Source organism: Octopus sinensis, linkage group LG28, assembly GCF_006345805.1.
Source record: "Octopus sinensis linkage group LG28, ASM634580v1, whole genome shotgun sequence".
NCBI classification, from domain to species: Eukaryota; Metazoa; Mollusca; class Cephalopoda; order Octopoda; family Octopodidae; genus Octopus; species Octopus sinensis.
This window is the reverse complement of record NC_043024.1, coordinates 1,273,532-1,299,433: the sequence shown is the minus strand read 5'-3', so window position 1 is coordinate 1,299,433 and position 25,902 is coordinate 1,273,532. Positions and strand designations below refer to the sequence as shown.

Here is a 25,902-nt window from a genome sequence, read left to right as displayed (position 1 = left end):
ATGACAAGAAATAATGTGTTTAACAAAACTCTATGAACATTGCTACGGAGTTGTGAGTTGTAATTACATTTGAAATGTGTTGTGTATATTTTGAATGATGTAAGATAACACATGTGGTCATATCTGGATATCCTTTCTTGTGCCAAGTTATACCACTATGAAATGAGAGAGGTAACAGTTTTGTTTTCCAGTTAGATTGTCTAAGTCAGTAGAACAGAGAACAGCCAACCAAGAGGTTAGGGTTTCACATCTTGACAGCCATTCCATAATATCCTTGTCCAAGGCAACAGATTCATTTGTCAAAAGCTGAGTACATTCATCTAACTATAAACTGATATTACAGGTGGTATATATGCATGTATGTATATATATATATATATACACATATATATACATACATGTATGTATGCATGTGTGCATATGTTTATATGTATATACACACACACACACACACACATACTCATATATATGTATATTTTTAGGTAGTGGAAGCATTGTGGTGTTGCAGAGTGTTTCATTGGCTTGAAGTCGTTGGTTCAATTCTTTCTTTCTTCAGCTAGAAAAAGACAAAATGCAATGGACTTTTGCCGTTCCTATCTCAGGTAGACGAATCCTTTGACTTGCTTAACGAACCTAAAACTAGAAATAACACTGAAGGTAGACTGTGTGATAGAGAGAGGTGTAAGAGGGAGAGACAGAGAGAGGGGGAACGGGGGAGGGGGGAGTAAGATATCTAATCCAAACAAATGACAATACATACATGAGATTTATAGAGAAATTCCTCTAAAATTAAGTAAATTGATTTCTTTACTGCAGGGTAATCGGAGGTGCCAAACTGGTCAACCACACAAGGAATTGGCTCATGGGCCTCATAGAGATTTATTATGGGTTTCTGTATTACACCAGGTGCAGACATAATCAGACCTGCTTAAATGCACCGGGTTGAAATAAGGTGCCGGGACGAAGCCGACACTGTGATTAGAACCCTGATGCTCCTCTCAAACCAGATTTTAATCTCTTCCTGCAGATAATCTGAGTTTAATTACACCTCACCCATGCCTCTAACCTCACCTGTGCCGAATTCTGAGTTTAATTAAACTCAGCGGCGTCACAGACTTGAAAGTACAAGTCGTGCTGAAAGCCTTCTCATCACCTATGAACATAATTACTGGTATCCAATCACTGCAGATCTCTGCTGACCGTTTCACGAGGACAGTCACAGTTGTTGATCAAGTGTCCTGCCAGCCTCTCACAGTGGAGGAGGAGGAGCAATAATCATAAACTTTCAGCCTCTCTCTCTATACATCACCAGGGATGCTGTTCAAAGAAGCTCTCTGACAGCGGTTCGTCACTCGCGCTTTCTTTCTGCTAGTGTCACTCACCCCTCCAAAAGATGTCATCTTTCGCATGTGGCTGCTCTCAGCTTCTGATCCAAACATAGTGGTCCCTCTTTGCTTCTGCATACCATGATCCCTTGTCGGAAACGGTTCCCGGATCCTCGGTTCCCTCTTTCGTATGACCTGTCAAAATTCAAGTCCCTTATCAACCAACTGAATGAGACCAGTTTCTCTGCTCACCACTTCTCTAGGCCTTCCATAAAGACATGGGTTCTTTTCTCAGGACAAAATCCACACAGAAATAGGAACAAGGAGAGGAGAGAAGGGGGTGGAGGATTAACTTGCAGTGTGTCATCATCATCATCGACATCATCAACTTCAACATCAATTCTTACAATAACATGACTGCAGGTTGGGTTGTTGCTAATAAACACAATTTATTTATCTTAATTTATTATTATTATTTTTTTTTTGCACTAGATGGGGAGCAATTGGGGGTGGATGGCTGCAGACAGAAAATGCCATCAGTGTCAACAGACGTAACCAGATGGTGGACAAACCAGCTGCATTGAATGGGCAACCTTTTTTAAAACATAGGACAGGGCAGGGGGCAATGGGGGGTGGGAATGGGTGACTAGAAAATGACTGACTGGTTTCAGATTCCTGAAAAAAGGGATATATGTCAAGACCAAAGATTATCCCTACTTACAGTAAGACCTTGTAAACATTTAATGGGGAGCGACAAGTTACCTTAGTTTCATTAAACAACACACCTGACACACTCAAGGCAAACAGACTTCCATTAATAACAGCATCCTTACTTGTAGACAACACATTAACCTTTAGCATGACATAGATGCATCATGTCACTGTAAGAGTTTTCTCCCCTCTCAATTACAACACAATGTGCCTGCAGGTACAGGGGAGAAAACTTGTACTGCACCATGATGCACCTAAGCATGCTAAAGGTTAATACTAAAAGTTTCCTACAACTGTCAGACCTCACCCTACCCAAAACACTATGGTGGTCCCTCTCTAGGGACAGAAAATACTTTACTCAGGGTCAATTGCTGACCTTCTACAAAATTCAAGAGTTTTGCTTGTATCTCTTTTGGCATTTACATACATCTCTTCACTTGTTTCAGTCATTCGATTGCAACCATACAGGGCCCCTGTCTCAAAGGGTTTCATTGACCAAATTGAACCTGGCCCTTATTTTAAAATTTGGTGCTTATTCTATCAGTCATTTCCTTTTTGCTGAACTGCTAAGTTATGGAGACATAAACCAACAAACACTGGTTGTCAAATGGTGAAAGACAAACACAACAGCTGTGCACACACACACACCTGTCAAATCTACTCACAAGGTACTGGCCAATCTGGAGCAATAATGGAATGAAACTGCACATAATGTGACATGGTTGCATAGCACATTGCTTAGCCACACACACAAGTCTACCAAATTCACTCACATGTTAAACCTAAGCTTGTAAAACTAAAGTGATAGTTCCAAAGCAAACTTCTTATATACACACACACACACACACACACAAGCCCTGCCAGATTCTCTCGCAAGTTATTGGTCAGTCTGGGCCTGTAACAAAGTGAAACTCAATCTAAAGCGACAAAGTTGCAAAAGCAAAACTTCTTGTTCTTGTGCAAGTACACACCGCCAATATTCATCAAAAAGAAAGCCATCCAATGGAATGGTATAAAAATAATAAAGAAGAAAACAAAAAAAAACTCAAACATGCTACAAACATCCATCTGCAAGCATACCATTTTCTTCGTATTCAGTTTCTACAGCTTCTCAGCACCTTCCATTCCACTGCACTCAAATTCTTCATTCTATCCCTATCTAGGCTTACCTGATACGTCTACCTCTTGCCCTTACGATTGTGTCACCCTTTATGATAAAAAACATCCTTTAACCCCAACCAGTGAATAACTTGCTTCTATCTCCCCTTGGTTACTGTGCAACTCCTTACATTACTAAATACCCCCAGACGCATGGCTTAGTGGTTAGGGTGTTGGACTCATAATCATAAGATTGTGGTTTCGATTCCTGGACTGAGCAATGCATTGTGTCCTTGAGCAAAACACTCCCTTTCACACTGCCCCAGGCCACTCAGCTGGCAAAAATGAGCAACCCTGCAATGGACTCATGTCCTGTCAAAGGGCAAAATATATACACTACAGGCCAAAACAGGCTGGAGCCTGGTACAGCTCTCCTGGTTTACCAGCTCCAGTCAAATCGTCCAACCCATACAAGAGGAAAACTTTAGCTTGAAAGGAACCGTTTAACTCGTTAGCATTCAGGAGAATTCATCTACGAAGCAATTACCCCAGCTCCCCTTCAGGGTTGGCGAAAGCGATGTGGTGGACAACGAAAAACCTGGCTGATGACAGTCAAGGCTGATCTGGAACCCAACCTAGGCCCCCATATCTACGGCATTTGCCGCTGGAATAAGGAGTGGTTGGAGATCACGCGGTCGTTAGCCTCAAATCGCCAGGCCTGGTCGGCGTTTGTGAGGGATGCAGCATTGAGGGTGAATGAAGCCAGCTCAACCCACCCCGGGTGAACGCTGTCTCAAAACAAGTCAAGTCAACACTGAATGGCAATGGGGTCCACCAAAATAAGATAATAATGAAAGGGGTCCACAGATAAAAAAAAAAAATGGTTGAGAACCACTGGCTTAGTTTGATGAAGAAGCAAGAAAGTTATCCTTGGCTCAGAGACCTGGTTACAAGGCTCAAACCAAATTGTGATGCTGTTAAACTGGCTGAAAGCCAACATCTTCATCCAGGATGATGCTACTTTGGCTGGGCTTCACTTCAAAACTGTATGTTAACTAAACAGTATCAAACTGACCCCACGATTTTCGTATCTGTTTTATCCCAACGAAACAGCTGCTGGAATCCACCAGAATGGTGACTCAATGTAAAAATAACTGCAAGCAGCCAGCCTCAATGGTGGGGCTTAATGGACATCACCAGCGGACTGAGTGGTTGTGTATGACTAAGCAGATTTAATGGTTACAGGAGAAAAACTTTAGCCTGAAAGGAAACGTTTGACCCTTTCAGCCTTCAGATCCCTCCGTCAAATGTAATAATGCTTATTGGGTTCAAGTCTCAGGGACACCTTCAGCAAGTATGTTCTGCTATAAGCCCTCAGCAGGCCTGCCAAAGCTTTGTGAGTGAACTTGGTAGATGGAAACTGGAAGAAAGCCCAAAGTCACTCACCACGACTTGAAAACTGGTGTTGGTTTGTTTACGTCCCCGTAAATGAATGGTTTGGTGGAAAGAGACTGACAGAACAAGTACCCAGTTCAAAAGATGAAAATAAGGACTGGCATCAAATCGATGTCCAGAGGTGGTGCTCCAGCATGGCCGTAGCCTAATGACTGAGACAAGTAAAAGGAATAAGACATCTCATGATTAAACGAGTATGAGGAATATAACGAAATAAAAGGCTTCCGCAAAAGACAGGTCACCAAAGCCAACTGGGAAGCCTCTGTGTGGCTGCTTGATCTGCTAAAAAGAGCAGCCAAATTTCAATCCAGTTTAATGTCATACACACACACACATTATATATGTGCAGGCATGCAAACGTGCATGTGAGTGTGTGTATATCATCATCATCATCATTAACATCTGTTTTCTATGCTGACAAGCCAGAGGGCTGCACCAGGCTCCAGCCATGTTTTGCTACGGTTTCTATGACCTGATGCCCTTCCAAAAGCCAACCGCTCTACAGAGTGTACTGGGTGCTTTTATAGGGTGCCATATAATGGGTGCTTTTTGACATGTTGCTGGCATCGGTGCTTTTTACATGGCTCCTACATGCTTGAGTTTTACATGACGTCAGCACAGGCCCTTTTATACACACACAATCACATAATCATCATCAGTTTAATGACCCCTTTCCCCCGTTTAGATGAGTCAGACAGAAGGTTTCGTTGAAGTGGCTCCTCTATGACCGGATGGACCTTTCTAGTTGCTGACCCTCGTCTCTTTACTTGCCATCTTCTGTGCCCCAGGAAATGAAGCGCATTGCATAGCAGCGACACTCGTTTAGAACCACCGTGTGACGATATCACAGCAAAGAGACAGTAGCACACACACACGTGACACATAACAGGGGCTTCTTTCAGTTTCCATCAACCAAATCAATTCACAAGGCTTCAGTCATCCTGCAGCTACAGCAGAAGACACACACACACACACACACTCTCTCTCACACACTCTATTAATAAAACACTTAAACTGGATTGCCATTGTATTTGTTAGCACGTCACATGTGAAGTAGTTCAATGCCTCAAAGTGTGTGTGTGTGTGTGTTACAGTGCACTGCCCTCCCCCTCTCCCAGCATTCTTCCCAATGTCTGAAGGTCGTGTGACCTCAATGACCTTCTGCCTGTTCAGCCACACAATGGCACACATTGTTACTTTAGATCTTATCTCACCAGGTTCTGATTCACTTTGTCTACCAGGAATGCGGAGGAGTCTGTGAGGCGAGGGGGGGGGGGGGTGATGGTGGAAGGGAGACTTCATTAAAAAGATGTCCCTCTCTCTGTTGCCACAATGCCAACTCACAATGGACAAAAGACAAGCTGAGGACTGACATCAGCTGTATATATCAGAGGAGTCCTGACATGACACTCACACACACATCCTGCTATCTAATCTGCAACTACCGAGGCTGTCATTGCTGATTGTAGCCAGTCCTTCTTCTCTCTCTCTCCAGTAAAACACCGGTTGAGATGCCACAGAGCAACTTGACATGGTCCCAGCTTTACTGCTTTCTCCTTCAATGTGTGCCCTACGCCTATGTAAAAAAAAAGGGGTGCTGAAAAGTCCCTGGCTTTATGGGAATTCTTAGTCATGCAACCCTCCCACCAAATCCAATTTTCAGTGTGTGATTTAAGGCATATTTAGCTGTTATTTTTAGCACATCTCACGACCACTTCATGCCTCCATGTTTGTTTGTCACTCTGACATACTCTTACTCTCTTTTACTTGTTTCAGTCATTTGACTGCGGCCATGCTGGAGCACCGCCTTTAGTCGAGCAAATCGACCCTGGGACTTATTCTTTTTAAGCCCAGTACTTATTCTATCGGTCACGTTTGCCGAACCGCTAAGTGACGGGGATGTAAACACACCAGCATCGGTTGTCAAGCAATGCTAGGGGGACAAACACACACATATATATATATATATATATGACAGGCTTCTTTCAGTTTTCGTCTACCAAATCCACTCACAAGGCATTGGTCGGCCTGGGGCTATAGCAGAAGACACTTGCCCAAGATGCCATGCAGTGGGACTGAACCTGGAACCATGTGGTTGGTTAGCAAGCTACTTACCACACAGCCACTCCTGCACCTATATCTTTCTCCCCACAAATGCATTTAATGGTCCATTGCTGAGATTTAAGCCAAATATTTAAACTGTGATTTAGAAAGAAAAATTCGTAAAATTAACCAAAAAAAAATTTTTTTTAATGTTTTTATCCCCATAGTTGTGTGAATTCCCATGTGTAGAAGACAAATTTGCAGAACTTTTCTGAAAATTCCCCAAAATAAAAAAGTTACAAGGGGTTATGTAGGGTGCTTAAAGTAGAATTCCTCCAAGCAATATATTATCTAGTATCTTAAATTTCTGCAAGGAAAGGACCTTGCCTCCATGGTCACACAAATCGCTAGAAATAGCAGCCAAGTTTCTCTCAAAGCTCTCCTTGCATGATTACAAAAGAGGAAAAAAAAAGGACACATTGGATAATCATCATCATCATCGTTTAACGTCCGCTTTCCATGCTAGCATGGGTTGGACATTTCGACTGGGGTCTGGGAAGCCTGAAGGCTGCACCAGGCCCAGTCTGATCTGGCAGAGTTTCTACAGCTGGATGCCCTTCCTAACGCCAACCACTTCGTGAGTGTAATGTAGTTCTAAAAACAATGAAATGAAGTGGAGATGGCCAAAGCTGGAACGTCTTTCACTGTATGCCTGCTCAATCTCAAAGACGACCGGGGATATAACAACAACAACAACAGTAGGATGTTCTCCCTCTAAACCTCGTACACACGTCTTTTATCTTTTACTTGGTTCAGTCATTAAACTGCAGCCACGCTGGGGCTTTGCCTTCAAGAAATTTAGAGGGACGAACCGACCCCAGGACATTTTTCCCTTTCAAATCATAGTACCTATTTTATTGGTCTCTTTTGCTGAACCAACATGTCATGGGGACATAAACAAACCAACAGCGGTTGTCAAGTGGTGGTGGGGAACAAACAGCCACAAAGATACACACACTGATTGATTGATATATGAGAGGCTTCATTCAGTTTCTATCTACCAAATGCAGTCACAAGGCCTTGGTCAGCCGAACCCGGATCCATGAGGCTGCGAAGCAAGATTCTTACCACACAGCCACGACTGTGCTTATATCTCTACATAATATGTGCATAGCAAATGGAGGGGGGTCTCGGCATCCAAGTCTTCTTCAGTCACACACACACACCCAAAGAAGTTCTCACACTAAACTTCATTTATATCGAGGGGTCAGCCTGTGCAACACAACCATCATCGCCCATAAACACCTTTCCCCAAGACAAAATCTCTCAGTCAGCTGTTGATGATCCACAAGATGTTCAGTGCCACACAGTTATCTCCCATACATCGTTTTTCAAAACTGCAGAACCACATCCGTTGCAGACTATTCTACTACGCTAACATTCCAGCCAATTCTGTTGAGAATCATTCTCTTTTTGTGCCTTATTATGTAACACACTCACCGGTAAAATTTCCACTTTTTTCTTCTTATTTTTATTGTCCTAAAATTTTCGTTGCGTCTTGCAACCTTTTCAATAGGCACAAAAAGAGAACGACTCTCCCCAGACACAACAGAATATGCTTCAACACACGAACTCACATAAAGAATCTTGCAAACCAAAATATTCCAGCCAATGCCCTTAATAAAGTCCCTTTGTAGCCCTTTTCAAACTACAACAAGAATTTACAGGGAAGTGGGAAGAGATCAAAACAAATTCTACAAAGTCTTCTCAAACAAAACAAAATAAAAAGAAAGGAAAAGAAAGAAAAAAAATAGTTCGATGTTTTTTTGATAATGTAGCAGAGATAAACTAAATCTGAAAAAAGCGGGTCGTAAGGGGAGGGGTAAGATGTCAGGGTTGACCTAAGGACTAAGTGCAACAACACTAACGGCAGCTGATGAATGGAAGAGATGCAGAAAATATAAAATAAATATTACACCCATCCAGACACGCAAACCTTACTATACACCCCTCTATCTATTTCTCTCTCTCTCATATATTCCTTCATTCTTTTACTTGTTTCTGCGGTCATGCTGGAGCACGCCTTGAATTTTAGTTGAATGAATCGACCCCAGTACTGTCTTTTGCTGAACCGCTAATGTACGGAGACATAAACACACCAACACTGGTTGTCAATCGGTAGCGAAGGATAAACACATACGCACTTATATACGACGGGCTTCTTTCAGTTTCCATCTACCAAATCCACTCACAATGCTTTGGTCGGCCCAGAGGTTGCAATGAAAGACACTTACTCAAGGTGCCACGCAATGGGACTAAACCTGGCCGGAACCATGTTTATTGTGAAGCAATCTTCTTACAGCCACACCTGAGCTGATTTATAATAATAATTTAAAACAAATAATGGCTAGTAAAGCAGGACAATAGGGGTTATTATTATTAAACGGCAAGCTGGCAGAATCGTTACACAGCGGACAAACGGTTCAGCTGCATTTTTTTTCCAGTTTTATGTTCTGAGTTCAAATGTTTTGAGGTTGACTTTGCCTTTCATCCTTTCCAGGTCGATAAAATAAAATACCAGCTGAATACTAAGGACTGGGGCAACCGACTTCTCTCTCCAGTCAAAGTTGCTGGCCTTGTGCAAATCAAAACCAGTTTTTATTCTTTTTAGAGGCTGGCACTTATTTTATCGAGCCTTACCGCCGAACAGATAATTTACGGGGGTGTAAACAAACTAACAGCGGTTATCAAATAATAGTGGGGTTCAAACACAAAGACACACGACGAGCTTCTTTCAGTTTCCGCCAACCAAATCCACTCACAAGGTTTGGTCGATCTGGGGGGCCATAGTAGAAGAGCTATAGTTCAAAGCGACACGCAGGGAGACTGAACCCGGAACCATGTGGTTGGGAAGCAAATTTCTTGCCCCACGGCCACGCTGTCTCAAAATATACACATATAAGACAGGATGGTCAAAGCTGGAATTTCTTCGATCTTACGGCTACTCGACCAGAAATAAACCCAGATTAAAGAACACCTACAGGTATTCTATAATAATAAAACTCATTAACACCTGTCTCCGCTCGTCTGGAAGGAGAGGTCATTGACTGACAAGCAGGAATTCATGCTAAGAACTTCAAGAATGTAAGTGCCAAGTCAAAGCCGGACAAGGTCGTCGGGTTTTGATAGTCTTAAATTAGGAAACTAAAATTAGTTGCAATTTTTCCCCTTCCAGATCCCAGAAACCTTACTAGAAGCATTGCACATGCCACTCTACATCCTAAGGTGACCATAGCCAAAGAATCCGTTCTAGTATCACATCTTGAAAACGAAAAAGTGGGGGCATTTTTATTTATTTATTTATTTTCAAAAATCTTTTTCTTGTTTCAGTCATTGGACTGCGGCCATGCTGGGGCACAGCCATCGATTCCAGTACTTAATCGATAGGTTTCTATTGTCGAACTGCTAAGTTACAGGATATAAATAAACTAACATTGGTTGTCAGGTGGAGGTGGGCTGGAAACACTACAACATACCCCATACACACTCACGACGGGTTTCCTCTGAGTTTCCACCTACCAAGTCCACTCTTTGGTCGGCCCGAGGATGCAATGGGACTGAACCAGAAACCATGTTGTTGCAAAAGTAAGCTTCTTAACCACACAGCCACGCCTGCGGGTCCACCGAGTCCGAGACGTACTTCTAAAAGAGTACAAGGCGTAGGAGTGGCTGTGTGGTAAGTAGCTTGCTTACGAACTACATGGTTCTGGGTTCAGTCCCACTGCATGGTACCTTGGGCAAGTGTCTTCTACTATAGCCCCGGGCCGACCAATGCCTTGTGAGTGGATTTGGTACACGGAAACTGAAAGAAGCCCGATGTATGTATGTATGTATATGTATATATATATATATATATATATATATATATATATATATATGTATATATATATATATATATATATGTGTGTATATATATATATATATATATATATATGTATATATATGTATATATGTGTGTGTGTGTGTGTATGTTTACGTCTGTGGTTGTCCCCCTAGCATTGCTTGACAACCGATGCTGGTGTGTTTACGTCCCCGTAACTTAGCGGTTCGACAAAACAGACCGATAGAATAAGTACTGGACTTACAAAGAATAAGTCTTAGAGTCGATGTGCTCGACTAAAGGCAGTGCTCCAGCATGGCCGCAGTCAAATGACTGAACCGAGTAAAAGAGTACAAGGATGGCCGAGGGAGGAGGTCGGAATGCCTTTGATCCTAGCTCTGGACAATCAGGGTCAACCGGAGGCTAAACAACAAGGGACTCACACTGTCCAGACAGAGCCGGAGAGGTCAAAGAGGAGGAGGAGGAGGGGGAGGAGAAAAAACCGTTCTCAGCTTTCTCCTCTCCATCATCATACGTGCAACAGCAGCGGCGGCGGCAGCAGCAACAGCCACAGCAACAACAGCAGCAACACTATACTAATAAATATAGCTACTTCGGTGGATGCCCTACTAACCCAGATAGAAGCCAGGCAGAATGACAGGAATGTCAACACCACACCTCGCCACCCTCCTCCCCTCTCTCTCTCTCTCATTAAGAAGGCAACACACACACACATTGCTCTTTGGTCAAGTTGCTATGGTGAGGAGGCTATGACATTTAGCAGGTTTCCACAAGGTGGCAGCAGTGTTGTGTGGAGGAGGAGAGAATTGAGAATTTATTTGCCACATAACAAGTCCCCCCCCCTACACGACTTACCCAACCCATCCCCGTTCTAACCAAGCAGCCCCCCCCCCCCAGACGAGGCTATCAGAGAGAGACACAGGACGTGCCGTGACCTTCATGCCTTCCCCCCGACACAGTTCTTAAAGCAGCTGAAATATAGTTCGAACAATAACGACCCTTTCTGCTAGAGGCACAACTGCTGAAATTTCGTGGGAGGGGGACGAGTCGAGTACACTGACCCCCCCCCGTGCTCAACTGGTACTTAATTTATTGACCCCCCTCTCACCCAAGGCAAAGTTGACCTCGGCAGAATTTGAACTCAGAACGCAAAAGACAAACAAAGTACCCCAGGCATTTTGCCTGGCATGCTAACAATTCTGCCAGGTTGCAGCCTTAATAATAATTAATAATAATAATAATAATAATAATAATAATAATAATAATGTGTTGCAGAAGCCGGCATTATTTGGAGCGGCATATTGCGTAAAGTGCTGTCTGTCTGACTTGACAAACAGTACAAACCTGCAGCAGACACAATATCTTCAATCAACGACCTCACGATATTGTATACTGTGCGACTTCTGTAGTAGTAGTAGTAGTAGTAGTAGTAGTAATAATAATAATAATAATAATAATAATAATATAATAATAATAATAATAATAATAATAATAATAATAATAATTAATAATAATCCTTTCTGCCTGAAATTTCGGGAAAGAGAGCTAGTTGTTTACATCAACCTCAGTGCATTACTGGTACTTATTTTATCGACCCTGAAAGGATGAAAGGCAAAGCTGACCATAGTGAAATTTGAACTCAGAACGTATACCTATTTCTTTACTACCCACAAGGGGCTAAACACAGAGGGGACAAAAAAGGACAGACAAACGGATTAAGTCGATTACATCGACCCCAGTGTGTAATTGGTACTTATTTAATCGACCCCGAAAGGATGAAAGGCAAAGTTGACCTCAGCAGAATTTGAACTCAGAATGTAAAGACAGAAGAAATACCTATTTCTTTACTACCCACATGGGGCTAAACACAGAGAGGACAAACAAGGACAGACAAACGGATTAAGTCGATTATATCGACCCCAGTGCGTAACTGGTACTTATTTAATCGACCCCCGAAAGGATGAAAGGCAAAGTTGACCTCGGCGGAATTTGAACTCAGAACGTAGCGGCAGACAAAATACCACAAAGCATTTTACGGGGAATGCTAAACGGTTCTGGCAGCTCGACGGAAGTGTTAGTGTGTCAGACGAAAATGTTCTGTGGTGTTTTCCCCCCAGTTCTTTCAGTTTTGAGCATTTTCCTCCCTCTGGGGAGTTCCATACAGTACAGCACCAATCAAATACTGGGGTTTGGTTAATAGTGACTGACCATTCCATCTCATCCAGGAAAAAAAGAAAAAAAAAAGGGGGAAAATACTATCGACTTTGAGCCTAGTTGAAAAACAATTCCTATTTCCCCCGTCTCTGAAATGAAATCGTGAAATGCCATGCAATTATTATTGCAGTTAAGTTTATTAACAATGTTAATAAACATTCAGGCGGAAGTTTAAATGAATAACGGAGGTAATTAGTTTTAATGAAGGTACTGAGAGATAAGCTCGTTAATATTGTGGAGAGATTATTTAGTTGAGATCGTAGGGAGTGAGACAGTTAGTTGACTGAATCAAACACCAATGCACCACTGGTATTTTGGTGAGAGTAAGTGGAGGGGCTTGGCTTGGTGTGTTGGACTCCTGGTTGTAAGATTGTGGTTTCGATTCCTGGACCAAGTGATGCAGTGTGTTCTTGAGCAAAACACTTCATTTCACGTTGTTCCAGTCCACTCAGCTGGCAAAAAGGAGTAACCCTGTGATAGGCCTCTTGTCCAGGGGTAAGATATATACACGCCACAGACACACCAAGGAATCGGACCCTTGGGTCTAATAAAAAAAAAAAAAATGGCACTCCATTGGTTATGACAATGAGGGTTCCTGTTGATCCGACCAAAGGGACAGCCTGCTCGTGAAAGTGGCTGAGTACTCCACAGACACTTGTGTACCCTTAATGTAGATGTGAGGAAGATTCAGCGTGTGACTGTGTGGTAAGAAGCTTGCTTCCCAACCACATAGTTCCTGGTTCAGTCCCACTGCATGGTACCTTGGGCAAGTGTCTTCTACTATAGCCTAAGGCTGACCAAAGCCTTGTGAGTGGATTTGGTAGATGGAAACTGAAAGAAGCCCACCGTGTGTGTGTGTATGTATGTATGTATGTATAAATCTATATGTGTGTGTGTCTCCCACTATTGCCACTTGACAACCAGTGTTGGTGTGTTTATGTCCCTGTAACTTAGCGGTTCAGCAAGAGACCGACAGAATAAGTACTAGGCTTAGAAATAAGTCGTGAGGTAGATTTGTTTGACTAAAACCTCTCAAGGGGTGCTCCAGCATGGTCACAGTCAAATGACTGAAACAAATGAAAGAATATATATATATATATATATATATTTCAATGATGTAATTGTCTATTTTTTAGAATGACATTGTAGGGTAGGTGTGAAATGTTGGATCTGGCCAGTCTGAACATAAACAAAGTAGAATATTTTGACCGGTTCTGGCCAGTTTGAATGCTGAACAGTTAATTCCCATTCTACTCAGACGGATCCTCGGAAGCCATCCGATGTTTGTAAATTCCATTTATGCTTTTATAATTAAATATTATTAAGTTTCACAACAAAATCTTATACGGACCCCAAGGGTTATACAGGGCCCAGTTCAAAAAGCATGGATCTAGTGTGAAGGGCACAGATGGATTGACTACTGAAGTAAGAGGCACTCCCACATGACAAACCTACCGATAGACAAGCCATCGAGGTACACTCAATCTGGGTACTTAAGCTGCAGGAAATAGCAGCCAAATTCCCCTACAACTCACACATAATTATCTTTAAACAGGGAAGGCAACATTGGATAATATAATCCTAGATACACTGTGAGCAAGGGGGAGGAGAAAACCAACAGACCAGAGATCTATATTTCCTTATACGGTCATCTCCCCCTCCTCATCATTAAACATCCGATTTCTCTGCTGGCATGGACTGGATGGTTTGACAGGAGCTCCGAAGGCCAGTCTGTTTCAGCCTGGCTTCTATGGCTGGATGCCCTTCCTAATACCAACCACTTTACAGAGTGTACTGGGTGCTTTTTACGTGACACCAGCACCAGTGCTTTATGTGGGCCAGCGCCAGTACTTTTTATGATGCACCATCGCCTGTGCCTTCTGTGGAACCAGCACCAGCGCTTTTTATGTGGCACCAGTACCAGTGTGTTTGACATGGCACAAAAAAAAACCCCAGCCTATTTCCATCCGAGTGGTGTTAAATTATTGAGAGTTCAAAACCACTGAGCTCACAGAGTCGCAAAGGTGCCCAGGGCATTGTTTGTGCCCATAAATTTGAGAGATGGTGTCGGGTTTGAGGGAAAAACCCCAACTTAAGTGGAATTATCAGATTACAAAAAGACAAAAAAATATAGTCAAGCATTAAGTATTGTCGAGGATCCGATTATTGTCTGAACTCGCCAGACTAGAGTGGCATGGAAGGCTAACACTTATTTCTTTTTATCTACACTCGTTTTATATTTGGCTGGTAGCTACAAATACACACACACGCACTAGACACATGTATGTGGAAGCTCAAGTGCTTCACAAACACACCTCCATGCACACATACGCATTCATACACATTGCAGATGTGCATAGAGGCACACACTCATATGCATTGCAGCAGCTGTACAATTGCACATTCAAACATTGCTGCCTGTGTGTGTGTGTGTCTGTATTAGACACACAGATACATAATATATAAATAATAATTATATATATGTATATATATACAGAGACTCTCTCTCTCTCTCTCTCTATATATATATATATATATATATATATATATATATATATATATATATATATATATATATATATAGATATATATATACACACACACACACACACACATATATTTATACATAAATGTTCATCGGCTGAATATTCTGTCTTTGTCACTCTCTATTTACATGTATATATGGATGTATATCATATATATATATATATATATATATATATATATATATACCTAGCTCAAGCGGCTTTATTTGTTCATCTGAATTATTCTCTCTCTCTCTCTCTCTCTCTCTCTCTATATATATATATATATATATATATATGTGTACACACACACACACACATACATACACATATGTATACATACACACACACATATATAGATAGACAGAGAGAGAGAGAGAGAGAGAGAGAGAGAGAGAGAGAGAGAGAGAGAAAGAGGCACACACGCAGACACATTATAGTAGATATACACAAAGTCACCCTTTCAAACACAATGTCCTACACACACACACACACACACCTATAAATATACACACACACACAAAACCACATTCAGATGCATTACAGCTCCCACCACCACACAAGACACACACACATCAAAGCTACACAGACACACACTCTAAAATGCACTGCATTTCTCCACACCACACACACACACACACACACACATGCATTACAGATGTTCATTCATTCCTGCATCTTACGCACCCCCACACACATCTGCAGAAACCCAGGCCCCACCCCCGTCCCCCCGAAAATAATTTCTTGTCTTTGAGAATATTTCAAAGGAACAGGTGTTTCAGCCCCTTTCCCTAAGCACCAACTCTTTCGCTGTGAAGAGGGTGCAGCTGCTCTCAACGATGGCACCAACACTCACGTGCCCCCACCCCCCATGCCATGTTCTTTAGAACTGCTGTCGAGAGGTGGTGGAGAAGTTTTGAGGCAGATCTAGAAGTTTCTGCGTTCCATCAGACAACCTACAACGATGCCTCTACACAGTTGCTCAACCTGCAAGAAATAGCAGCCAAATCCTTTTCCTCAAAATCACATCCTAACCATCTTACAAAATGCAGGACACACTAAACTACTGCAGTCCGAGATAAACATATGCATATTTCTTTTCTCATTCTAATTGTCTCATTCACTGGAATGTGGCCCTGCTGGAGCACCACCTCAGAAGGTTTAGTCGAACAAATTGACCTCAAGTGCTTATTTTCAAACCCCTTATTTTATCGGCTGCTTTTGCTGAACCGCTAAGTTATGGGGACGTAATCAAACTGACACCAGATGTGAAGCTCTGCAGGACAGACCAGAAACACATGCACACACAATTTATTATTCTTAAACAAGAATGTTGTTGACAGCGACTTCAATTAAGTCATCATTCGACGGCCAATGATGGCCAGTGACGGCTTAGCTGGTCAAAACTTTGAAGTCCCTGTCAACAACAATCTTGTATGAAAACAATAGACTTGTACTCTACAAAACTATAGAGTAACGCATCAGATTAAAGGAAAATTGTTTTTATTAGAACTGAATATAAAAGCAATAATTAATATGCACGCACACACGTCTACATGGTTTCCACCTATCAAATTCACTCACATAGGTGCAGGAGTGGCTGTGTGGTAAGTAGCTTGCTTACAAACCACATGGTTCTGGATTCACTCCCACTGTGTGGCACCTTGGGCAAGTGTCTTCTACTAAAGCCTTGGGCCAACTAAAGCCTTGTGAGTGGATTTGGTAGACGGAAGCTGAAAGAAGCCCATCGTATATATGTATGTGTGTCTGTCCCCCCAACATCGCTTGACAACCGATGCTGGTGTGTTTACGTCCCCATTCAGCAAAAGTGACCGATGGAATAAGTACTAGGCTTACAAAGAATAAGTCCTGGGGTCGATTTGCTCGACTAAAGCATGGCCACAGTCAAATGACTGAAACAAGTAAAAGAGCAAAAGCTTTGACCAGACTGAGGTGGAAGTAGAAGACACTGGCCCCGAAGTGCCACGCAGCAGGGTTGAACCCACAACCATCTGGTTGCAAAGTGAACTTCTCAACCACACAGCCATATCTATGCAATCTATAAATATGGCCACATTTATGTACACAGCACCATAAATACGAATACACATGCACAAGTGTATCCTGGAGTACAGGTTACTAAACAAAAGCAACCGGCAATCTCTCAGTTTGACTCATCAATTCAATGTGAGAGTTTCCTTGAAATATTCTCATTCAGATTATAGGAACTGGAGAGAGAGGCCACTTCAGCAGAAAGCAGTCAAGTTTAGCTCCTGATAAGAGCCTGGTGAAGCAGCTGAAACACGAAATACACTCACTGCTCTCTCTTTTATCATTCTGCAATACGGACAGGCTTTTATCACATTCATTACACAGACATATAAGTAAAACAAACAGGGCAGCCAGGACTATATATGGATATATTGCTCCCCCTTCTCTCTCACTCTCTCTATACTTTATTTAAAGCAGCAGAAAATTCAACGGGGAAACTCAGAGTAACAGGTTTTGTTGAATTTTCTGCTGCTTTAAATAAAGCATATTACTCTACCCCTGGTATTTGAGTACTCTTTTTTTCTCCACCTTGTTTCACATTTATGTGTTTACTCCGGTATATATATATATATATATATATATATATACATATATATATATATATGTACTAGAAGTATCGCCCGGCGTTGCTCGGGTTTGTTTCGACCCTTTAGAACTGGAATTTTTGAAAAGTAAAAATTTTGCATCATGTAGCTTATTCTCTTTAAGTGGACATTTTTCTGGTTGAAATACACCGAAAAATGGCGACACAGCAGTCAAAAAATAGTAAAAGATTTTTTCTTCTACGGAATAAAGAGCAAGCCTTCTATCATACTCTCAATTTTGATCAACTTGCACTGCAGGGTCTCGGAGGAGATGGGGTTAGTTGAAGGCTACCAAACCTGCCATACACAGACAGACAACTTCAGCTTTATATATATATAGAGAGAGATAGAGAGAGAGATAAAAGAAGAGCTATTTTGAAGAGATAGCTTAACTGTTAACCAATGCATAGAAATTCAGGCATATTCAACTTTCATTCAAGTACTCAAGATAATTATTACAAATTATATAATCTTAAGATCGTGTAATTTATGGAGGTTATAAAAGATAAACTAACGCTTTTGTTTTGTTCTGCTCGTGGACTTATATTCTGGCCAATAACTGATGAGGATCTGGTGACCTTCAGTGTCTGTTTCCCCCTTTGTTTGTACATTTGTTATGGTTTTTATTAACTTGTGTGTGTGTGTGTGTGTATATATATATATATATATATATTTATATACTGGAGTAAACACATAAATGTGAAACAAGGTGGAAAAAAGAGTACTCAAATACCAGTGGTAGAGTAATATGCTTTATTTAAAGCAGCAGAAAATTCAAGAAAACCTGTTACTCTGAGTTGAGTTTCACGTTTCTGTTCGTCGGACAGTTTTAGCAAAAACTGTCCGACAAACGGAAATGTGAAACTCAGAGTAACAGGTTTTGTTGAATTTTCTGCTACTTTGAATAAAGTATATATATAATATATATATATATATATATATATATATCACGTGATCACGTGACTGATCAGACCATCAGATGTTGTTACACATCGCTGGTCACAATGCGTTCGCATTGTTTTAGCCTTCGAATGACGCCACCCCGCTGGCTAAGTGAGCAGGCCAATATATATATATATATATATATATATATATATATATAAAATACAATAAAGATAATTAGAACCCAATAAGTACACAAACACACATACAGGTGTAGGCTCTGGGTTCAGTCCCACCTCGTGGCACCTTGGACAGGTGTTTTCTACTATAGCCACAGGCCGACCAAAGCCTTGTAAGTGGATATCGTAGATGGAAACTAAAAAGAAGCCCATCATATGTGTGTGTGTGTGTGTGTGTGTGTTGTGTGTTGGTGTCTGTGTTTGCCCCCCCCCTCACTGCTTAACAACTGATGTTGGTGTGTTTACGCCCCTGTAACTTAGTGGTTCGGCAAAAGTGAACGATAAAATAAGTACCGGAATTAAGCATAAAAGAAAACTGGGATTGATTCATTTGACTAAGAGATTCTACGAAGCGGTGCCCCAGCATGGCCGCAGTCTAATGACTGAAACATATGGAAGCCAGTAGACACTCAAGTGGTGCCCCAGCATGGCCGCAGTCTAATGACTGAAGCATACGAAAGCCAGTAGACACTCAAGGCTTCCTCCCAGCTCCATTTGACTGATCCATTTAGTTCACGGCCAGGTTACAATTGGAAGCATCAGGCCTACAATGGCAGCCTGACCACAAACTGACAAACCACATACCTTGTGTGTGTGTGTGTGTATATATCTATACACACACACACACACACACACTATATAGACATACATATATATAGTTACTACTGATGAGTTTGTAATTCTCAAATGAAACTATGGTTCCAGTGATCTCGTTCACTGTGGGGCAGTAATCTCCCTCGCCAATATATGAAATTGTGCTTTCTGCAGCTGTAAGGGCTTCTCAGCTCTTATTTCTAGCAATGTAGGTGCTACCCTGCAGCTTCAGCCACAACTAGTGACAACTGAAGTTTTCCTTTTTGGTCTTATATTGGATATAGCCACCATTTTATATATATATATCTCTTTATATATAAAAGTGAAGTTGTGTGTCTGTCTCCTGCGATTTAGATTCCTAACTACTCCCACATTTTGTGGTGCAGTTTAACCAAAACCGGGTATCTTATAGTCGTGATTCATATCAAGCCCTCCTGGGTATTAACGCACGTCTATGATGAGTCTATGATTTTAAAAAAATTTACCATCATTTTTAATGCATTTTTTTGCTATTTTTTGCCCATAACTCTCTAAAAATGCTTATTTAGTTATTTCCCTTACAAACCCGAGCAATGCCGGGCGATACTGCTAGTTATATATATATATATATATATATATATATGTGGCAAATGAAAGAAGGATGATGGAATATATGAGAATTTATTATTAATCACGACAATTGTTTCGACACATCCAGCATCAATTCCTCTTGGGTGGGACACTCAACAACTGGTTCAGGGGCATCCGGTGGTGCAGATGTATCTCGTTATTGATGAATAGATACAACTCGTTAAAATAACTGTTTTGCAATGTAACTTCCTGTTTTGCAGAAAGAAAGGCAACCAGACGGGGGAAATATCTTACATAGAAGATCAAAAATAAAAATCCCAGATGGCAAAAAGAGAAACGAACACACAATCTGGCGAGAAAAATATTAAAAATAACCGTTAACAGATAGGGATGTATATACGCCCACGAGCAAGCTGCATGGCGCGAGCACACTTGTTCATACAAGCATCCGCACACGTGAGGTTTGGTGCCCTCAAGATCACAAAGTGAGTTAGCTATCAAATTGGTGTCTGTAATAACGGGAGGTTAAAAGTAAACTTGAGTCATCCATAAATTAAAGTAAATTAAATTATGTTAACGGTTACTCAAAATTAATTCCCAATGCATTGTGTGTAAGTACAGCAATTCTATTAATGATTAGCAGCTTCAGGACCTGTCCGAACTCTCAGGTCTGCACAGATGGAGCCGCGAATGGCTCGCTATCTCCAGTGACCTCACACAGGACCATCGAGCGTGGGCCGCCATGGTTCGTGATGCCATTAGGACCAGAGAAGAAGCCGGCTCAACCCACCCTGGGTGAACACCGTCACAAGTACAAGTAGTCTACTAATGATCTTCTTGTTAGATAGGGATTCCTCGGGGCAGAGACATCTCCTGGAAATTATACTGTATGGTTTCGCGTGCCTTACTATGGATCAATTAATGTTGTACTTCATTTTATCCTCCTTCAGTCACCAAACAAAATCTGCCAAAGATGTTGAATGTCTCTCATTGATTGTCTTAAAGCTGGCAACACGGTTACAATGATGGTTCTTAAATATATATCCAGTGCCACCTGACTGGCCCCATACCTGTAGCATGTAAAAAGCACCCACTACACTCTCAGAGTGGTTGGCATTAGGAAGGGCATCCAGCTGTAGAAACCTTGCCGGAACAGACTGGAGCCTGGTGCAGCCTCCTGGTTTGCTGGTCCTTAGTCAAACTGTTCAAACCATACCAGCATGGGATGATGATGATATATATACACACACACACCTATCTACCTATATACCTATTTCTTTACTGCCCACAAGGGGCTAAACACAGAGGGGACAAATGGATTAAGTCGATTATATCGACCCCAGTGCGTAACTGGTACTTTATTTATCGACCCCGAAAGGATGAAAGGCAAAGTCGACCTCGGCAGAATTTGAACTCAGAACATAGCGACAGGCGAAATACTGTCAAGCATTTCGCCCGGTGTGCCAACGTGCCTCCCAGCTCCCCACCATCTACCTCTATATTTACACCCATACCCACACACACGTCTCTGTACTAACGAAGAATCCCAACTAAAATGTCGATGTTGTCTCCGAGACCCACAACAAACATTCTCCAAAATTATTAAACTGTTTATTGACACTTGCTGAGTCTTTTCCCTATTCTTTCTTCTCTTTCTTCTTCCTCACAATTTCCTGTTTGTTTTGTTTGTTTTTCTTTTTCTTTCATACAAAGACGACACACAGCACAAATCAATAAGTGAACAGGCAACGGGCCGTGTCCCTTACCATCTGCCTGGTTATGAAACAGCCACACTTCGCTGTTGCTGCATGACGGACATCGAGTGAGCGCCTCCCTCCTCCTCCTCCTCCCCTGCTCTCCTTCACTCCCACCAACACCCTCCCCCAACAAAGACGCTCTTGCAAATGCATGCTCAAGCAGATAAAGCACACACACACACACACACACCCGAGCACATTGTACTAAACACGCACATTTACCCAACCATGCATAGAGAAAAATCAAGCACACACACACACACACACACACACACACACACACAGCTAAGCACACTGTACAGAGCTAACAACACACACACACCCAAATTAGCCATTCATGCACACACAAACACATCTCTCTCTCTCTCTCTCCCACACGCACAGCCGAGCATAATGTGTACAAAGCTTAGCACACACGTGAACGCATATTCAAACACATCATACACAGCACATAAGCACACACATACATACACACAGTCAGGTACACGTACACACTCACACGGCCAAACATATTGTACAAAGCACACACAACAACAACACTTACACATTCAAACACACAGAGACGTAAGCACACACGCACACACTGCCAAACATATTCTGCAGAGCTAATCACACACACACAGGAACCCAAACACGCACACACACATTGTACAAAGCTTAGCAGAGACATATAAGCACTTACTCAAACACACACACACACACACACACTGGTAGCGTTCACTTTATGCATTCCATCCAAGCAACAGAATCAGTTTTCTCCGCTCAAAGACAAAAAACACCTGAAAAGAGATTTAACTCAAAGAACTCCAAGAAATAGAAACGAACCTTTGCCATTTGTGCTTGAAAACCACTGGCTTGTAATTCTTGGACTGCATATTCAGCAGCTTGTGGAGTCTCAAAATCGACAAACCCGTAGCCTGAAGAACAAGAAGGAAAACATTATAGGGGTATATTGTTGAAGGTTTGTTGAGGGGTTTCGGTAATAAATGAAGGGGTCAATTGGAACAACTGGTGCAGGGACAAGACAAAACAAAAAAAGCTCATTTATTATGGCCACATTTGAAGAAGCAGAGGTTTGGAAGACATTGTCATGGAAAGAAGAGTGGAGGGGAGTGGAAGATGGGATGGGCCAAGGACGCAATGGGTGGACAACATCATGAGCTGGTTGGACAAGAGGGTCCGAGCAGCTGGAGAACTTGTGTTCAATACTCTTTTACTCGTTTCAGACATTTGGCTGCGGCCATGCTGGAGCACTGCCTTTTAGTCGAGCAAATCGACCCCAGGACTTATTCTTTAAAAGCCTAGTACTTATTCTATCGGTCTTTTTTTTACCGAATTGCTAAGTTACGGGACATAAACACACCAGCATCGGTTGTCAAACGACGTTGGGGTGAGACACACAAACACATATATATATCCATATCCATATATACGACGGGCTTCTTTCAGTTTCCGTCTTCCAAATCCACTCACAAGGCTTTGGTCGGCCTGAGACTATAGTACAAGACACTTGCCCAAGGTGCCAAGCAATGGGACAGAACCCGGAACCATGTGGTTGGTAAACAAGCTACTTACCACACAGCCACTCCTACGCCTGTGTTATCTTTTACCTATATATTACCTTTTGCTTGTCTCAGCCATGGGGCTGCAACCAGACTGGGGAACTATTTTCAGGAATCTATAATGAACGATTTGACCCCGGTACTTATGCTTTCTTCTTTAAGCCCGGTACTAATTCTGTCGGTCTCTTTTGCTGAACCACTAAGTTATGGGGGATGTAAACACCCACCCACACACACACTGGTTGTAAAGCAGTGTTGTGGGACAAACATAAATGCAAAGGCAGACAGAGAGACACACAAACACATCTTCGTATATAATAAAAAATGCAGAGAGTGTCCCTGGCAAAGAAGAGTAACACAACAGATGGAGTGGGAGTGGGTGGCAGTGAGAGATGCTAAAGCAGTTGAACAACATTTAATGGAGTGGCAGTGAGTGACAGTCAGAGGTGACTAACTGCAGCCAAACTGTAATGGGCTCTGAATTCACCAGGATTTTCATGAAAATGGAATTAAATTTTCATCATAAATTATGTTTCACATACACACATCCATATGTACATAAATAGGTATGAGTATGTACTGGTGGCACGTAACAAACACCATCCGATCATGGCCGTGCCAGCCTCGCCTGGCCTCCGTGCCAGTGGCAAGTAAAAACACCATCCGAGCGTGGGCGTTCGCCAGCCTCATCTGGCACCTGTGTCAGTGGCACATAAAAAGCACCCACTACACTCACGGAGTGGTTGGCATTAGGAAGAGCATCCAGCTGTAGAAACACTGCCAGATCTGACTGGAGCCTGGTGCAGCCTCCTGGCAGTCCAGACCCCAGTTGAACTGTCCAACCAATGCTAGCATGGAAAGCAGACATTAAACGATGATGATGATGATGATGATTATATATATATATATATATATATATATATATTTCTTTACTGCCCACAAGTGGCTAAACATAGAGGGGACAAACAAGGATAGACAAAGGGATTAAGTCGATTACATTGGCCTCAGTGCGAAACTGGTACTTTATTTATCGACCTCGGCAGAATTTGAACTCAGAATGTAACGACAGACGAAATACCGCTAAGCATTTCGCCCGGCGTGCTAACGTGTCTGCCAGCTCGCCGCTTAATATATATATAGATAGAGAGGGAGAGAGGGAGAAAAGATATGTCTATAAAATAAATATATGTATTTATATGTACAAATATGTCTATATAGCTGCATGTATGTGTTTGTGTGTGTATAAATATATTTACATACACACAAACATACATTATTATATGGGTGACATTTTCAACTGAGACGTTACAATCGTATCTGATTCTTCAAGTGCTTCCATTCTGTGTAAGAACATATATTTACTGGATTGCTGACATTTAGAAATGGTTTCCCCCCATTGTGCTCATCTGCCATTCTCTATCATTAATAAAACTGTCAGCAATTCAGCCAACATGGGTATGCTAATATATGTATGTGTGTGTGTATATATATATATATATATATATATATATGGCCGCTGCCAGCCTCCCCTGGCACGTAAAAAGCACCCGCTACACTCTCGGAGTGGTTGGCGTTAGGAAGGGCATCCAGCCATAGAAACTCTGCCAGATCAAGATTGGAGCCTGGTGCAGCCTCCTGGTTTCTCAGTCCCCGGTTGAACCATCCAACCCATGCTAGCATGGAAAGCGGATGTTAAATAGTGATGATGATGATATATATATACTGCAAGCTTCTTTCAGTTCCTGTTTATGATCTCCGCTCACAATGCTTTGGTTGGGCCAAGGCTAGAGTAGAAGACACTTGCCCAAGGTGTCACGCAGTGGAATTGAACCCAGAGCCATGTGGTTGGGAAGCAAGCTTCTTTCCACACAGCCACACTTTTAATGAGATAATCTGCGCAACTGGGACCATCTAATCGTTGTATTAAAATAAACTGCATTGGAATGTACTGTATACCCTTAAACTCTTAACAAAATCAGTGACATTGTTATTATGATTAACAAGGGACACAGGGATGAAGGTGTTGGTGAATGCAGAGCATTGACAGGACACCTGAAAAAAGCTGGAGTGTACAACGGCTGAAACTTAGTGAAAATAACCACCAAGATGAGGAGACCAGGATGATGACCGATGTAAAGAGTGAACATTATCTAAATCCTTTTTCTAAGAAATATAGAATTGGAACTCATGGCTACTACAGCAGAATAAAGTAAGAAAATTGATGTAAAAGTTGTTCCAACAGAGGTGAAAAACCAGATTTCTTTATATAACATCAAGGTTATCTGTTACCCATAAATCTTTTCTGCTAAAAACATCAGGATTTTGAAAATTACAACACTTGCTGTTGTTTAACCCCAGGTCAGCCCAGATAAAGCAAACCTGTGATCAAA

At 41.9% G+C, this 25,902-nt stretch overlaps 1 protein-coding gene across 10 annotated transcripts in view; it reads right to left on the bottom strand.

Moving 5' to 3' along the window:
- Positions 1 to 25,902, bottom strand: part of LOC115225699 (RNA-binding motif, single-stranded-interacting protein 2) — a 255,751-nt gene that overhangs the window by 20,947 nt on the left and 208,902 nt on the right. For 9 of the 10 annotated variants that reach the window (XM_036514627.1, XM_029796614.2, XM_036514626.1 and 6 more), the window contains 2 exons: positions 22,776 to 22,867; positions 1,383 to 1,520 (listed from right to left, as the gene is read on the bottom strand). In XM_036514627.1, the coding sequence (XP_036370520.1) occupies positions 1,383 to 1,520; positions 22,776 to 22,867 (230 nt within the window). The remainder of the gene's footprint in view (positions 1 to 1,382; positions 1,521 to 22,775; positions 22,868 to 25,902) is intronic. The other variant, XM_036514628.1, reaches the window with a different exon arrangement.